Genomic DNA, 17,351 nt, shown 5'->3' on the forward strand with positions numbered 1-17,351 from the left:
AAAAGATTTAATCCCGATCATGGCACAAACCGAGACTAATGGTCGGGATTTAGTCCCGGTTGGTGACGACAACCGGGGCTAAAGGTCCCTCCCGACAGCGTAGAGCCATTGGGGAGGGATCTTTAGATCCGGTTGGTGTTACCAACCGAGACTAAAGACTCTTTTTGTCCCTGACGCTAAAAATACCGAGACTAAAGGTATTTGGGCACATCCACGAAAGGCGTATTGTCTAGTAGTAGTGAGTCATTCCAGGAAAATTGCCGAGCGTGAAGTGGCGCCGTGCTGATATTGGGCCGAAGCCCAACGAGCAGCGTGAGGCAGCGCACATGCTCCTGGAGTTCTGGTCACCATTGGATACAAGTGAACGGCCAACGAGCGACTGCAGAGATAATTCGTGGTGGCCAACTGCAGACGATCTGGTTCCATTATATTCTAGCTTGCTGCCATGCATTTATCTTAGTTGGAAAAAGTAAGCGCTCAAATTTTTGCTTGGCCGATTATATTGTTTCTGTGGTCGACTTCCACCATTATTGCTAAATCTGACACCTACCAATATTATTCAATTAAAACTTGTTATCAGGAATGGTGCCCCGAAGGTTGGTCCCCCAACACCTAATAATGGTAGTGGGGCGCACGAGCACAACGGTACATGCCGGCACAGACATTGACACTACAACCGGCCGGAACGCCGCGCCCATGTGTGTCTCTGTATTGTGTGTGACGTGGATGATCCTAATAGCTGAAACTTGTCCTGTCAAATATAATAGGTAACAAATATCTTAGCTAAGCGACAGTGCGATGTTCGCAAAGACGGCATGGATGATCCTAATAGCTGAAACTTGTCCTGTTAAATAATAGGTAACAAATATCTTAGCTGAGCGACAGTGCGATGTTCCTATTTATATATGTTCCTAGCTAGGATCCCTCATTTGTACCCAACAAATTAAGAAGATAGATTCCATTGCCTGGCTAGAGTTGTATTATAGTAGCACGAGGACATGGAGACATCGCTAGTTACGTATGCATGTCTCTGTGGTGCAACAACACTGTCCATTGGGTGGCTGCTACACTGGATATACAAATGGATGAACCCACCGTGCAGTGGGGCTCTTCCTCCTGGTTCCATGGGATTTCCTATTCTTGGTGAGAGCATCCAGTTCTTCAGAAGGAGCTCTTCCTTGGACGTCCCAGACTTCTACAAGATAAGGCTGAAAAGGTGATACCTTAACCTTTTGGACGATATCCCTTCTGCCTTCCTCTTCACTGCTACTTTAATTTTATCAACGGCATCGAACCCAATAAACCAGAAAATATTAAGGAAGTCTAATATTTCAACAGAGCGACTCGCAGAGCAAATTTAATTTACCCCATGTTTTTTTGTCAACATTATATATATTCCATGGAACCTCTGCCAGTTTCAAAATAAATCGTTCTAACTTTTCTAAATATATAGTTTTTACTGTGTATATCTATATGTATAGCAAAAGCTATATATATATATATATATATATATATATATATATATATGAAAAAGCCAATCTTACAGTTTAGAATAGGAGTAGTAGTGTTATCTGCTATTCTCCGATGTCCTTGTCCCAATAAGGTATTTTTGAATAGAATATAAAAAGGACATTATCAAATTAATTACTTGTAGTGAACGCAGCTGAGCTAACGAATGATATCTCTAACGTTTCTATCACCTTCTATAATCATTGTTCTCACCCTTAGGTATGGTTCGATTTTCAAGACAAGCTTGGTTGGACAGCCTGTTGTAACTGCAGATCCAGAGGTCAACAGGTTCATATTTCAACAAGAAGGCAAGTTGTTTCGAAGCTGGTACCCTGAGGCAGCAAATATAATTACCGGCGAGGAGACCATCGATGGATTTCATGGCCCTCCTCACAAGTTCATCAGAAACTCCATTAACAAATTATTTGGCCTTGAATACCTGAAGCACAACCTTCATGAAGTGGATGGTGCCATAAGAAAAACTTTTGCTGAATGGTCCGCAAAATGTGTCATTGATGTGCATGATAGCACCCCAGATGTAAGTGCGAAATAAGATGCTCCGTTCTCCTGAAAAAAGGAGTTCAGCACCATCTTGCATTTAATAAAAAAGGCAAGACATCTGATCAGACCGTTAACTGAAATAATACTACTTATGTGTTGCTGAAATTGACTTTGTATGTATATATTTACAGTTAGATTGATATATATTTACAAAAGCATTAAATAGTGCAACCAGACATGATATGGTGCTGAGATCTGTTTGTTCTCTTTCGTATAGATGATTATTGATCAGGTGGCTAAGATGCTGTTTAGCCTCAATCCTTCCGAGTCAAGAGAATGGACAAAGAATTACAGTGCATTCCTTCAGGGGTTGATATCCTTCCCACTATACTTACCAGGAACAACATTTTACCATTGCATGCAGGTAATTAAGAAAAAAAGGTTGAGGTTTTGCCACTTATAATTAATGTCACAGTGTCATTAAAGTATCTAATAATGAGTTGAATAATTTCAATAAATTTCAACTAAAAAAATCATATACATTGTGTGTGCGCCAGAGAATACTAGTGTGTCCTCTAAAACTAACATTAAAAGCTACAATACTTCCCTTACTTACTAGGAGGTAATAATATCTCAAATAAATCTGGGCTATTGATTTTCCTGACATTTTAAATTAACTAAAAAATCTGCCACATCAATAGATTTCACATGTGTCAATTAGATCTAGAAAAAAAATTGTATCTCAATCTTTCCTTATTTGTAATATTTTACAAATAAAAAATAGAATTTTACCTGTTACGGAAGCAATAGATGATCCTGATTATCGGGACTAATTTTCTTTTATACTATTTTCCGATCTAATTACATGAACACCTCATGGTTATTTAAAAGTACCACAATAAAGCTTATTCTCTTTCTTGAAGTACACTGTAGCTAGGACTAGCAAGGTGATCTTTTGTGTGGCCATTGACGCTATCAAAAAGCTATATGGTCCATTTATGTTTAAGTATGTTTGCTCTTTTTGTGTGAAGGGGAGGAGAAATATGCAGAAGGTAATGTCAAATTTGTTGAGAAAGAGGCTAAGCAAACCTGAAGTGAAACATGGTGATTTTCTTGATCTAATTATTGAAGAGCTCCAGACTGAGAAACCGACAATAGATGACAAGTTTGCTACAGATGCATTGGTTGCACTCCTGTTTACCAGCTTCGTAACACTCGCACCCATCCTCACCTTGGCGTTCAAGTTTCTCAGTGACAACCCGGAAGTAATCAAAGCTCTTGAGGTATAGTACAGTAGTATCTATTATTTTTGCGAAAAATGTATTGGTGCACATATTTAGAAGGGTGTAAGAACACATTCTAAATCGCGCCCTAGGTACTGAGATCAGGATCGGATTTAATTTTGTTCACACACACATCACACTTGCACAACAGTGTGCACATACTGATTCCTAGTTCCTCAGGAGGAGCATGAAGCAATTGTGAGGAACAGATGCGATGCAAGTTCTGGGATCACATGGGAGGAGTATAAGTCACTAACATTCACAAATATGGTGATTCACTATGCTATACTACCATTATTTCCAATATAGTTCCATACACATGGTGCCTAAGGCGCTGTGTGTTGGGAGCTTCTTTTTATTACTAATAACTCGAGTGAAACAATTCTGCATGAAGGTTGTGAATGAGCTAACCCGAATGAGTAATGCCACACCAGGTGTTTTCAGGAAAACAATGACAGACGTGCAAGTGAATGGTATTATTTTGTTGACAATTATTTCGAAAAAAATGATTTCAGTTAAATATAATATATATATATTTATATATATAAGTGTTATTCTACACCCTAGGTGTAGAATACTATTCTACACCAAACTGTTATACTGAACAAAATTCAGTATTGTTCAGTACCCGTGTTTCAGTATTGTTCAGTATTTCGTAGTCCTGGGTGTATAACGTTGTTCAGTATTACTTAGTATTTTTTCTACTCAGTTTTGACTTGCGGTGTAGAATATTCTACACCTAGGGTGTATAATAGTGCTGCTATATATATGTGTGTGTGTGTGTGTGTTTTAAGCGAAGTGGTAGTCCCACGCATTCGAATTTGGAATGCAGTTACTGAATAAAACCTAGGGCCTTGTTTGACACGGGATAGTTCTGGCTCCTTGCTACAGTGGCTGGGGGAGTCAGAGCTAGAGCTCCAAACAGGGTCCCTTCTGTCTTGAGCTATTCTATTTCCTTTTTGTGGGTAATAAGTATACGAGTTTCATATTACTCTGTCTTCACGTTGCAGGTTATACAATTCCATCCGGTTGGATGGTCATGGTATGCCCCATGGCGGTTCATGTAAACCCTGAGTTTTTTGAAGACCCTCTCAAGTTTAACCCATGGAGGTGGCAGGTGAGTGCGAAGAAACAATAATTCTTGAGCATCAGTACTACTATTATGAACAAGATTAAGAAAATCTGAAAACACAGGATGAGTCCAAACGGAGCACACTACTGAAGAGTTTCATGCCATTTGGGATAGGCATGCGGACATGCCCTGCCACAGATTTTAGCAAGCTTTTCACTGCAATTTTCCTTCATGTTCTGGTCACAAAGTACAGGTAATTATAGAATTTTAACTACAAAGCTTGCGTTCGTGCGCATTGGTAAAGTTGCAGCATCTTGACATGGCCTGTGAGCTGTGATCTAAACAGATGGAAGAATATCGATGGCGGGGAAGTAGGCCGCATGGGAGTGATCATTTTCCCGAATGGGTATAAAATTAAACTCCTCCCAAGGACTTAAATTACCATGAACATATTGCTGGTAAAGTCTCGGAGTAAAAATGTGCCTTCCTTTGCACTATATATGCAGTGGAAAATAAAATGTGTGCTACGCATTTGCTCTGAATATGTGTTGCAGAAAATGGAAGTGTATGTTAAAATATTACTGCGTTTGTATGCAAAGTTTATATTGTACGCGGATGGTACTTGCATGGTTGTAGAAATTGCTGTTGTTTTATAAGAGGTGTATATGGATCAGCCTCTATTCTGTTAACATTCCATCAAGATCATCCTCAGCCGAGGCAACAGTTTGTAAACATTAATAATGTACAAATATGGAATACTATATTTATATATACTGGATATGTAATTAATCTGAACTGTGTGTCGTTGGCTGTTATATACTACTAGGAGCAAAAATGGCTTGAAGATCAAGAAGTCTCTCCTAAAGATACCATATGTTTTCAGATGATAGTTAGCAATCAATCAGTTAGCAGGCTCCATCCTCTGCTACTGAATTTTGGTAAACAGATGCAGTCGAGGCTGTGCGTTCTGAAGATTCGAATTCTGAAGCCAGGATTCGCATGAGTGTGCATTCAGGCAGCCCAGGTCCAACACTATACGCTTTCGGGCCCAGAATGGATTAGGGTTTTTTTTAGTGGTACATCATAAAAAAAATGATGAGCCCTAGTACGTTGCCTTCGTCAAGATAAAGCCCATCAAACCTATATGATATGGCATGGCACAATATCTATATATGAAGAGTGATGTGAGAACGTTTTCATCTAGACTATGAAACCAGCGTACCCCGTTTCCAAGACTTTGGAAACCACAAACAAAAATCGTGCTATACGCATATATACAGTATTTACATCTCTTCATCTGGGTTCGCTTACCTATTTCTGAGGAGGCATGCATGCCAAAATTGTACAAAAAATGGCTTTCTGCTAGAGGCTCTTTTGTGTGGAAACCATTTTTTGAGGCCGGTTTAATAGAGCCGCTCTACTAAAAAACAAAGACACCTGTAAAAATCAATTACATATTAGTAAAAACATATTTTTATTAAAATCTAGATTAGACGGTCTATCGTCTAATCAAAATGTGAAAACCACGAGTAGTCTATTGTCTAGCCCGATCTAAATAAATGTATCTACAGTCCTTGACAAGAGCTACCATGTGAAAAATCAAGAGAGTTTTTTTTTCCATCATAGACCAATCTTTGATATTTCAATGAATAACTCCTTACCCACTTTAGTTAGAGATAATAATTACATATTTTTATGGACCCTCAAAAAAGTCATGGTTCTTGAAAATTGAAGTTACAATATATTTATGTCTAAATATTTCTATGCATTGTATTAGAAGGAAAAAATATTTGTTGCTGTGATATAGGCTTTGTATTAGAATTTCATAGTTATCATAAAATAAAATGTTGATTTGAAAGTTTATAGAAGGGATAAAAGATATGTTGTACAATTCTATCAACGTTTTTTTATCGATACAACTTGCATGCACACAACCTACACACTGCATGCTTACAACACTAGACACACGCAAAGAAGAGATTAGGAGGCATCGCCTCTAGTGCACATGAAGCACACCACCATTCCCAGGGTAGCATCCCACTAGATAGTCCACCGCAGGCCCATAAATTGTCTTTCTGATTTTTGGTCCGGCCCATCATCCTTCAGCCCAAACAATCCACTCAGCTTTAGCCCAACACCAGCTCAGCCCAACCATCGGTCGGCACACTCATGATTCATCCTCCTCGAGTTTCTGCTCAACCGCTCCTGTGCATGTTCCATCCTCGCGCTGACATCCTGCTCGGCAATCCGTGAGCTCCTCGGCATTCTTCTCTCGAGATCCCAATCTCTACTCCCTATTCATTTCTTCTTCATAAGCTATAGATTGACGCACCTACCACACATGGTCCAGTCTTGCAGGGGCTCCAAGGAGTTCTTGTTGATGGCAATCGATCAGAGTCGAACACAATGGGGAGTGGCCTTATCGATCAGTAGTGATTTTTTTTACTATTCTACTGGTTTTTACTTCTTAGCACTAACCGATAGTGATAAGTTATATCAATACCGGATCAGTGAAAGTAGTTAGGGCCTGTTTGGTTACGGACGGTAGAATTTACCGTCCGTCACATCGAATATTTCACTATGTAAAAACATGCCTAGAGAGTAATTTGCGAGACAAATCTTTTGAGCCTAATTAGTCTATGATTAAACACTAATTGCCAAATAAAACGAGAAAATGTTATAGCAGTTAAACTTTAACAACCCCAACCAAACACCCTAGTACGATCTCAGTTATATTGCCCAGATCCTAGATTTAGGGGTTGTTTGGTTGGGGATGTTAAAAATTAACGGGTACTGTTGCATTTTTGTTTTATTTGACAATTATTGTTCAATTATGGACTAATTAGGCTCAAAAGATCAGTGTAACAAATTATCCTCTAACTGTGTTTTTAGTTTTGTAAATAATATATATTTAGTACACCTTACATATGTCTAAACATTCAATATATGGTTGTCAAAAAAATCAAGAGGGACCAATCGGGGCCTTAGAAGTTAGGGCGCGACAATAAGGTCTTTCCCCAACAAGGACGCAAATAGCTAGAAGAAATAGTTAGGAAAAAATTTTGGCTTTGGCTACTGTATAACTTTCATTTGTATTTGGTAATTATTGTCTACTTTAGCACTTTCGTTTGTATTCGGTAATTATTGTCCGATTATGGACTAACTGTGCTCAAAAGATTCGTCTCACAAATTACAGGCAAACTGTATAATTAATTGTTTCTCTTATCTATATGCATACGTCCAAAGATTTAATATGACGGGTAACCTTGAAAAATTTAGAAAACTAAACAAGTAGTCATTTTTTTATTTTCTCTGCGCTCTTCATTGCTAGCAACTTTGACCCAGGCCGTTGTGGACGCCCTAATAAAGCATAATCACTGCCGGTGTTCTGGCATAAATCTGTTAACAGGCAGGAAAAAAAAGGGTGCTGTGAGTGCTGTTGTGTTGTCTGTTGAGCAGAGCCTCCATGAGCCGGCTTGTTTAATTCATCCTAAAATCCTAAAAATTCTTAAGATTTTTTGTCACATTAAATCTTTATATGCATTCGCAGAGCAGCTAACCTAAAATTTTTCGCCAAACTAAACAAGGCCTTCTGCTAGAAAGAGGATTGTGCGCACATAATAAGCTATACTGCTGTAATCAGATTATTCAGCTGACCCTTCACTCCCGGTCCTCTTTATATTATGATCATAAATTAACCCGGCCGTAGCCCTTGACACTGAAGCGACAGAATATATAAGAACTGTTGTGATTATAAAGCAGCATAGCATGCGTGTATATCAATTGGCGATGGAGGCCAGCGCGATGGCGAGGTTGGCGAGCATGGCGAGGACGACGTCCTCCGCGGCCACCGGCGACGCCACCTTCCGCTGCTGGAACCACCGCTCGCACGCCGCAACCGCCTGCGCCGTCCTGCCCAGACACTTCTTCCCGTCGCCGTACCTGCCGCCCTTCACGGCGGCGCGGCACTCCGGCTGGTACTGCCGCACCACCGCGCCGTACAGCGCCCGGCACGACTGCAGGCCCTGGACGACTGCCGCGCCACTGATGTTATTGCTGGCAAGCAGGGCGTCGATCTTGGCCTCGGTGGCCGTCACGTTCGCCGTGGCGAGGTCCACCGCGACGACGGCCAGGTCCGCGTAGTCCGCGGCGCCCACGCTGCTTTTGCTGCCCTCGAGCGTCGACAGACAGAAGGCCTCGTCGAATGTGCCGCCGCCGGCGGCGGTGGCCGCCTTGCACGCGAAGGGCACCACGTTGGGAGGCTCGCCGGCGACCGGCGGTGCGGCCGAGAAGATGGTCGCCATCAGGAGCACGAGGAGCGGAATGGTGGCCATTGTCGCCTCTGACGATATTACTACAGACAAACTCTGCTAGCAGATACGGTACACAACACGAATGAAGATGAACAGGGCTTGCCGTAGCATTATATACAGTTGTTTTAGCCGCGAAATTCATTGGTTATTATTAACGAAGGATGCCCTGCCAGAGATTTTTTGTTTTTCTTTGTGGAAAGGTATCATTGCAGGTTATGCCTTTCCAGTTCTGCCGTGTAGAGATATTTGTGCAAGGTGCTGCCAATTGATCAGAGATGAATATTTCTTGATTCATACTGATTTAAAACTTTCTGCATATATAAACCTACGTGTTGATGGCCTGCTTTGTTAAGTAATGAATTGTGCAACCGAATTTGATTTTCTGGAGTGAAGCGTCAACATATATATATATATATATATATATATGTAAACAAATTAAATTTGAAAAAAGTCTACATAACACCCTGAACTATACACGATGGACTACTTCACCCCTGAACTATAAAACCAGATTTTCTATCCCTAAACTTTCCAAAACCGGTTAAATAACACCCTCAAGGGATTCTATTCTTGGCTCATTGTTTCAAAGCCCTCAACATCACTAGGATCATCATGCCTAATCTTATACCACAATGCATGACATACTAGGCATGGATTGAAATTCTCCAGGCCTGTTTTGCTTGGAATGTCGTGGCGAGCAATTTGTTATCCTTTGGAAGACTTTTCTTTGCGAATTTCAGTATCTCCCCAAATCCCTTGTCGCATAGATCATTCTTTGTCTTCCATTGCAGTAATTCTAACGTGGTACCTAACTTTTTGTCCCTCTTTACAATTTGGGTATATCAATTTCTTGTGAGTTTTTAGCATGCCCTCGGACTTGATTTTCACCTTTTCACTTTTGCAGTTTCTCTATGCAATGAGAATGGACTAACAAAGATCATCAGTGGGCTCATATTCTGCCGCTACATCTTTTGCATAAATTTTTAAATAAGACCAAGAATGATCAAACTTGGTGTCAAATGTGTTATAATTTGGTATGGATTAAGTATCTGATAAACAATACGTGGCATGCCCATACTTGCCTGCCTCGTACTCCTGCATGTACATATTTTGTTTTGCACGGAGGACGGTCAGAGACGCATCATGCATGAACTGCATGCATGTTATCACACGTATTAACTGCTGCTGGCTACATGCACCTGACACACTTTGTTTCAGTAGGATAATCAAAGCAAGAGAGACACAAGACTGTTTCAATTTCAACTCGGCTGTACTACTCCGTACCAGAGAGGTGAAAGAAGAATCTGGCCATGGAAATCGAAAGGAATCGATCGAAGCCCGGGCAGGCGAGCGTGAATGTGACACTGCCGTCTGCCGCCTGTGGATGTTTGGAGTCATTGCAGATAACAAGATTCAAAGTTATAACAAATCCGCCAAACAACATTAAACTTGGTGCAAGATTCAAAGCTACGGAACTAGACTGAAATACAACTGATCGTATGTCACATATATGTGGGGGTGTAGTATGGGGTGTTTGAATACTAATAGAGAAAAACAAATTACAGAATTCATCAAGAAACCGTGAAATGAATTTATTAACCCTAATTAATCTATCATTAGCATGTGTCCAAACATTCGATGGGATAAGATGAAAAGTTTTTAGGTGGGAACTAAACAAGGCCTGAATGATGAAATGATATTGATTGTTGAGTCGTCGGGTACAACACAGGCTACATATTGAGCGCCTCTAACTCTTGATCCATCGTGTTAATCTCTGATTTTGTTTCTGTAGTCATCGATAATAAGGCCTATTAGACTGTCTCCAACATATTTAACCCAAACACAATAGCCATTTGCAGGTTTGGGTCGCACACAGGTAAAGGGTCCATGACCCATCAGCTCTCTTCTCCAACAGCGGCGACTCATCTTGCGACCTCTCTTCCCTCCTCTCGCGCCTAGTCTCACTGGTTGTCCCTCGCTACGCCCCAAGACAGACCCGCCTGGCCGCGCCCCGTTCCCCACTAGTCGCACCCCACATCCTGCCGACGAGCCGCGGACCACGGTCGCTGGATGTGGGACGGAGCAGAGGCCGGCACGGCAGACCCACCACGCATCCGTTGTCATGAAGGCCGGAGGAGACCCGGCGCCGCCCTTGCCTTCCTCTGTCGCAGCCATAGCCAAGCCTCGCCGCCACCCTCGTGCCAGTGAAGGAGGTGGCAGCCACCCCACCATTGCACCACCGCCGCTCTGCTTGTGGGTCGTCGTTGGGGCTTCAATCTGCGTCCGTCTCAATCTGCTCGTGATTTGCGTCGTTGTCTCCGAACGACGCATTTTTGCGTCTCGGATTGCTTGGTAGGCAAAATGCATTGCTGGTTTGAGTCATTTGTTGGAGCTTGATTTGGGGACGCAAAAACACTGTAAAGGGAGCGTTTGGAGTGTCTGTTAGAGATAGCCTTAGGACACGGGCGTGATGACAGGCCGACTAACGATTGCTGGATGCACATACATGAAGAACATTGTGATGAATATGGTGATGATTTAAGAGAAAAAAAAGGTATCTATGCATGAATCCGGAATAGGATGCGTGAGACACTAGTACAGAAGTGCTCAAAGCCAGCGGTCGAATATAATTTTTATAGGCGGTTTTAATTAAAGAACGCCTGTGGAAAGAAATTGGCTTACTGACTACAAAACCGTCTGTAAAAATCAATTTTTACAGACGGTTTTCCTAACAAAACCGCCTGTAGAAATCATGTATTTCTACAGGCGGATTTCTTAAGAAACCGCCTGTAGAAATCTGCATGTAGAAATAATGTGAACTTGAATTTTTTGAGCTTTTCAAATGACCTCATTTGAAAAAACTGTCGAAATGAAAGTTGTAGATCTTAAAAAGTAATGAAACTTTGTAGTTGATAATTTTTTTATTTGAAATCATCTTGTCATCGAAAACTATGTTTCAATTTCTCAAATTTAAAATTCATATTTTGTACTTGACCTCGGATGAAGGAACCACCAATATAAAAGTTGTAGATCTTAAAAAGTTATAAAACTTTATAGTTGACGACTTTTCCATTTGAATCCATTTAGGGCCTCAAATAATCAATTTATGCTTAGTTTATGATAGTATGTGGGGAACTAAACTTTAATACAAACACAACTGAGTGATAGGTAGAGTAGTAGAGGAGGGTACGCGCGAGGGCGAGGTCTCAGGTTCGAATCCCACCGACCGCGTAGCACACGATTTTACGCCAAAAAATGCGCGACTTGCGACTTGAGACGGAGACGGGCGGGCGAATAGCCGGTGGGCCTTCCCTGTATTAAAATTAGGCGGTTCTCAGTTACCCGCCTGTGGAAAACAGGCCACCAAACACAGGCGGTTCGTCAAACCGCCTGTAAAAAGGGTTACGAACCGCCTATATAGTACCTCTGTGTACTAGTGAGAGGTAATTTAAATTTAGAAGAAAGTTGAGAAACTAAATTTAGAGGTAATATAATTTTTAATCTAGAAAGATGATTATTATTGATGGGTATACCCGTCACATTATTTATCATGCGTGACGAGCACACGGAGGAAGTTAAACGTCGATATGTTCGCCATGAGGGTGAGAGAGAAACACTAGCTAGTGCTGGATGAAATAATCTTGCAGCTACTAAGGTTGTCAATTACATTACCAGAATACCAACAACGAGTTATATATCTACGTACTACACTAGAATACATCATCACGGACCGATTGAGGGGACAAGTACACTACAATACTTGGTACTGGGTAGGTAGTAAACAACACGTGATCAGGGTACGTAGCTTAGGAATATATTATGACTAGTACGACTACGTACGAGTCTAGCTGGAGCAGAATACATAGTAGCAGGACATGACAACCAATATAATACAAGCCGCTTCTAGCTAGGACACTAGCAGCAGAACGCACATCATCGCAAATGCTTGCGTGCGTTTTGCTCGGCGCTGCCCCCGTTTTTGCTGTCGAGAACTTGCCTGTTGCATGCTAAGGCTACAGCTAATAAGGCCTAATAAGGAGAGAAATACATATATGGGTAGAGATCGATACAGAGGTGGTGGTATGACCAGCAGGCGACGACGATAGGTGTGGAGCGAGAACCGCCACTGAGCCATCAGGCCGGGATCGGGCGACGATCCATCAGCCGGCGATCTCAGCCAAGAGCGGCGAGGCGTTGTAGCCTGCCTGCTCCATCTCCCACAGCAGCTTGGGCATCGCCGGGTCCTCGTCGTCCTGCACCGCCTCGTACTCCTGCATTTACATTTTTGTTTGCACGGACGACGGTCAGCATATCATGATTCATGAACGTTCATGTTGTTAACGTCGATCGGGTAACTGCTGGCTTCACCCTGGCACACTTAAGTACGACAATAATCAAAACAAGACACTTGTACATCGAGTGTTTACCATAGCATATATACCTCGAGCTTCTGCACGAGTTCCCTGGCGTCGGGGGCGCTGACGAAGATGTGGCGCTGGGAGGGCTTGACGAAGCCGTCGTCGACGGCCTTGTCGATGAACGCCAGCAGGAAGTCGTAGTAGCCGTCCACGTTCAGCAATCCCACCGGCTTGCTGTGGATGCCGAGCTGCGACCACGCGATCACCTCCAGCACCTCCTCCAGCGTCCCGTACCCGCCTGCATGCATATATGCAACAATTAACACACGCACGCATCATGTATGATTTCATTTCGTGGCTCCGATCCGCCGCCGGGCTCAATGATGCCGGCAGGGCAGGTGTACCGGGGAGGGCGATGAAGGCGTCGGAGTTGCGCGCCATCTCCGCCTTGCGCTGGTGCATCCCGGCCACGGCACGCACCTCGCCCACCGTCTCCCCGGTGATCTGCATGCACACCTCCTTGCCACAGTTAGTCAGTTAGACATGCTCAGCCAGCTAGCGTGAGTCTCTGTTTCTCAATCTCAACGAGGGTTTTCTTTTTCCGTGAAATTTCACCGAAATTTCGCGTTTTTCGGTGAGGTTCGATTTTTTTTTTATATCGGTCAGATTTTTCGGTTAAATTCATGTTTCGCTTTAAAATTACTTCAGACAACAATAAAATGACTCATCATATCTTCTAGACTTATCAAAGCTCTAAATTTCTTCAAAATTATTTAATTTTCTCACTCACATATTTCGTCACACTAGCATATGCAGCTCACCCACCGTCAGCCCGTTGTACTACCGCAATGTTATATTGTGTTATTTTTATTGATATTATATAAATTTGTGACGAAGGATAGATTAGAAAATTTTTCTAATAAAATGATTCTATTTTTTTAAAAAAATCAATTTGAATTTATTTAAATTTCATTCGAAATTTCTTATTTATCGGCAGGTGCCCACCGAAAAAGAAAACCTTATTAATTCTCAACTCACCTCCTTGCCCATGAGTGTGGTCGGTATGACTCTGCAGCAGCAAAACAAAGCATCTGTCATTGGTGAGAGGCACTAATAATAATAGGCGGTGAATTAACGGACAAGAAGCGAGAGAGAGAGAGGGGACGGACCCAATGACATGGCCGCCGCCCTTGTGCACGGCCTCCGAGACCTGCCCCATGAGCCCCAGGCTGCCCCCTCCGTACACCAAATCCACCTTCCTCGCCACCTGTGCATGCAACGACGTACCATCCCAGAGTCAGGCTCCGAACCAAACAGAACACAGCATCATGCAGATGCAGTTATGGGCAGGGGTGCGGCCGGCCGGGTGCTCCCTGCCCTCATCACTCACCAGCTACTTCCCGAGCTCGACGGCGGCGTCCCGGTAGCTGCTCCGCTTGCCGGAGCTGCTGCCGCAGAACACACAAAGCCGCCTGAACCTGCTGCTGGAGTCGGACGCTTTCCCCTCGCCGCCGTTCTCTGCCACCGCCGCCCGTCCTTCCATCCTCGGCCGGCCTTGATGGCTTGCTAGCACACACCTAGTAGCAGGAGGATAGAGACAAGAAGCCGATCGATTGGTTGGCGCCCGGACGATATAAAAGGCGCGCGCGCTGTTGGGGCAGGGCCCCGTGGAAACAGGAGTTGTCGACGAATCGAATCCATGGACGCGTTTCAGGTTTCAGACAAAGGGGGGGCCGAGCCGCCGAGGACGCGAGGCGAGGCAAGGACTGATTCGCGCTGCGGGTATGGGTACTAGCAGTACTACACGGCAGCTTGAGGCCATTGGTCTGATAACTGATTAGCGACCATGTGCCGTGAGTAATAGTTGTAATCTAGTCTGGTCCGATCGATCCGTCAGTCTAAGGCACGGCGCCGTCCCACCCAGCCAAGCCAAGTGCCGCTAGTGTGGTGCGGGTATAGTTTTCCAACGGGAGCAGCACTGTGACACTATATGGCACTAGAACTATACCGCACAACACTATCAGGTATAGCACTATCAGGCACGATGACCCTGCCGTGCCGTGTAGTGCCACTGTGTCTAGACCTTGGTCTAGGCACGACACTAAGTGCTTAAATATAGTGTCGTGCCATGCCACAGAGCATCGCAACCCATCGGGATAGTACCGTACCTGAGCACTATGGCACATAACAACTTCAAAAACTTAGAACTCAGTGACCAATTCAAACAGAACATGAAAAAAACAACACATATAACAAAATAAAATTGTCTTCGTTCATCCTGCAGAGACGCAGCTCGCATTGACAATCATGGAATGACCGAAGTCCTCCTGATCATCCAACATCTTGTCGTCACTGGCCTCCGGTCCCTCAAACACCAACGGCTACCAAAAACAAGATCTAGGGTTACGACCTAGGGTTATAGGCAGATCAAGAAGAATTCAAGAAGAAGAAAAAGAAGAAGAAGAAGATCTAAGCTTACGGCTCACCTCCCTTGACGGAGAACCAGAGACAACGGCAACGGCGACGTCGCGGAGATTGGCAGACTTCGACCAGGTCAACGAGAGAGACGAGACAGAGACGAAGACGATGAGTGGAGATCTCGAGGACAAAGCTACATTGTCGGTCAGGGAGAAGAAAGAGTGTTGTAGAAGGTGGTGTCATGTGCCTGTGCTAGCCAACGCCGCCTTAACCAGCCACCAGACGACGGGAAGAAGTGAGGAGAGCGGCTAGGGTTTCATTCGATGGGAGAGAGGATCACAGGGAGATCCATCTAGGAAATTAAGAATCAAATGAGCTAGGGTTTGAGTCGATCGGGGGAGCCCGGAGTGGCGCTGGCTTAAATAGCTGTCCCACCTCATTCCTCAATCCAACGGTGAGGAGGCGAGGAGGGCTCCATCCAACGGCTCGAAGCCATGCTTGGCCCGTGCCGCACATTGAATCGGGTCATGCTCGTGCCGCTGGCATTGTGGCCCAGGCACAAGCACGGGGTCGGGACATTTGGAAAACTATAGGTGTAGGATGGGGTCAGGACATTGTGGCCCAGGCTGCTGGCATTGTTGGCCTAGCAGGCTTGGCCCATTTAGAAAATTATAGGTGCAGGATGTTGTTCATCGGTCGTGGTACCATCAGTAGCTAGGGGGTGGGGAGCTAGCAGGGGCCAAGGCCACCTTATGGTCTGAAACTTTTGTATATAATCCTGCTTCAGCCGCTAGTATAAGTAGTTATTTTAAATAAAATAAGTTTTTCAAGATATTATTTTCATAGCCTTTTTTTATCTCGGCCCTCACTAATTTGTTTCTCTGGCTCCGCCTCTGGGTGCCATGCCACGGATGGATATAGCTTTTGCATTTTCCTTTAATTCCTCTAGTCCTGTAAATCTCTCTGTCTCCCTCCCAGCGCGTCCTGAGGTGCCTATTGGCTCACAATGTCCATCCCATCGTGCAAGGAATCAGCGACAACCAGTGTGTTTGTGTGCTGATCTATTTACACTTCTGTAGGCGACGACAAGCTCTATTACGCCTCTCATCGGATCTTCCTCATCGGCACCACCTCGACATCCGTGTCTTCACCGCTGGTCACCACTACATCGCCTCTTCACCAAACGCCGTTGCCTATACATAGATCTACACTGACCCCGTGGTGGCATTTGGATCCACCACCTTCCCTCTCCCCGACGGTCGGTAACATCACCTCCCTCTCTCCCTCTCCCCTCGGCTCTAGTAGATCATGTATTAGGACACCATGAGTTATTCCCAAATGTAAAAAATACCCCACTAATCTACTACTACCTGATCCAATGGAGCTAACAATGGTATTGAATACATGCTCTATGCACTTATTTGTGATGAAACGAGTAAAGTAAAAAGTATTTAAATCAAAGTTTAAATGTTAAAGTACAAGGTAAGATCAAGGGGGAGAATGTTAGGTTGATCTCTCTACCAATAGGCCCAATAGCCTTTTGGGGCACTGGCCTTGCGCCCTGGTCGTGGGTGCCTAGCTAGGGATGGAGAGGATGATGGCCTACGTGGGCTTCACCATCACAACCGTCGTCGTGCGGGAAGGTAAAGCCTCGCCGGCACGTGGTTGCTCATCTCGTCGGCGCTGGGCTGTGCCATGAGCGCCTGATCAGGGCACCACCCTAGAGCCACTCCGATAGCAACGCGTCCACCCTCTGATGGGCGTGGTCACAGGTGAGAGGACCCATGGCGGTGCCATCTCCTTCTCTAGTGACCGTGGGGCCGAACGTTGCTGCTGCTCACTCCTGTACGACTGCCGAGGGAGGGGAAGAAAATAGGAATGGTTTAGGGTTGCAGGG

General features: G+C 44.1%; 2 protein-coding genes and 1 pseudogene across 2 annotated transcripts; 1 reads left to right on the top strand and 2 right to left on the bottom strand.

Annotated features, from left to right (window-relative positions):
• Positions 932-5,147, top strand: LOC8084592 (cytochrome P450 87A3). The gene is made up of 9 exons (XM_021454740.1): positions 932-1,216; positions 1,729-2,047; positions 2,288-2,434; positions 3,042-3,293; positions 3,474-3,563; positions 3,688-3,766; positions 4,304-4,410; positions 4,488-4,618; positions 4,712-5,147. The coding sequence occupies exons 1-9, from the start codon at positions 999-1,001 to the stop codon at positions 4,800-4,802; spliced, it is 1,434 nt and encodes a 477-aa protein (XP_021310415.1). The 5' UTR covers positions 932-998; the 3' UTR covers positions 4,803-5,147.
• On the bottom strand, positions 8,145-8,699 carry LOC8057267. Its single transcript, XM_002461773.1, has one exon. The coding sequence runs from the start codon at positions 8,697-8,699 to the stop codon at positions 8,145-8,147; it is 555 nt and encodes a 184-aa protein (XP_002461818.1).
• On the bottom strand, positions 12,839-14,579 carry LOC8084593 (annotated as a pseudogene).

This window comes from Sorghum bicolor, chromosome 2 (assembly GCF_000003195.3).
Source record: "Sorghum bicolor cultivar BTx623 chromosome 2, Sorghum_bicolor_NCBIv3, whole genome shotgun sequence".
NCBI classification, from domain to species: Eukaryota; Viridiplantae; Streptophyta; class Magnoliopsida; order Poales; family Poaceae; genus Sorghum; species Sorghum bicolor.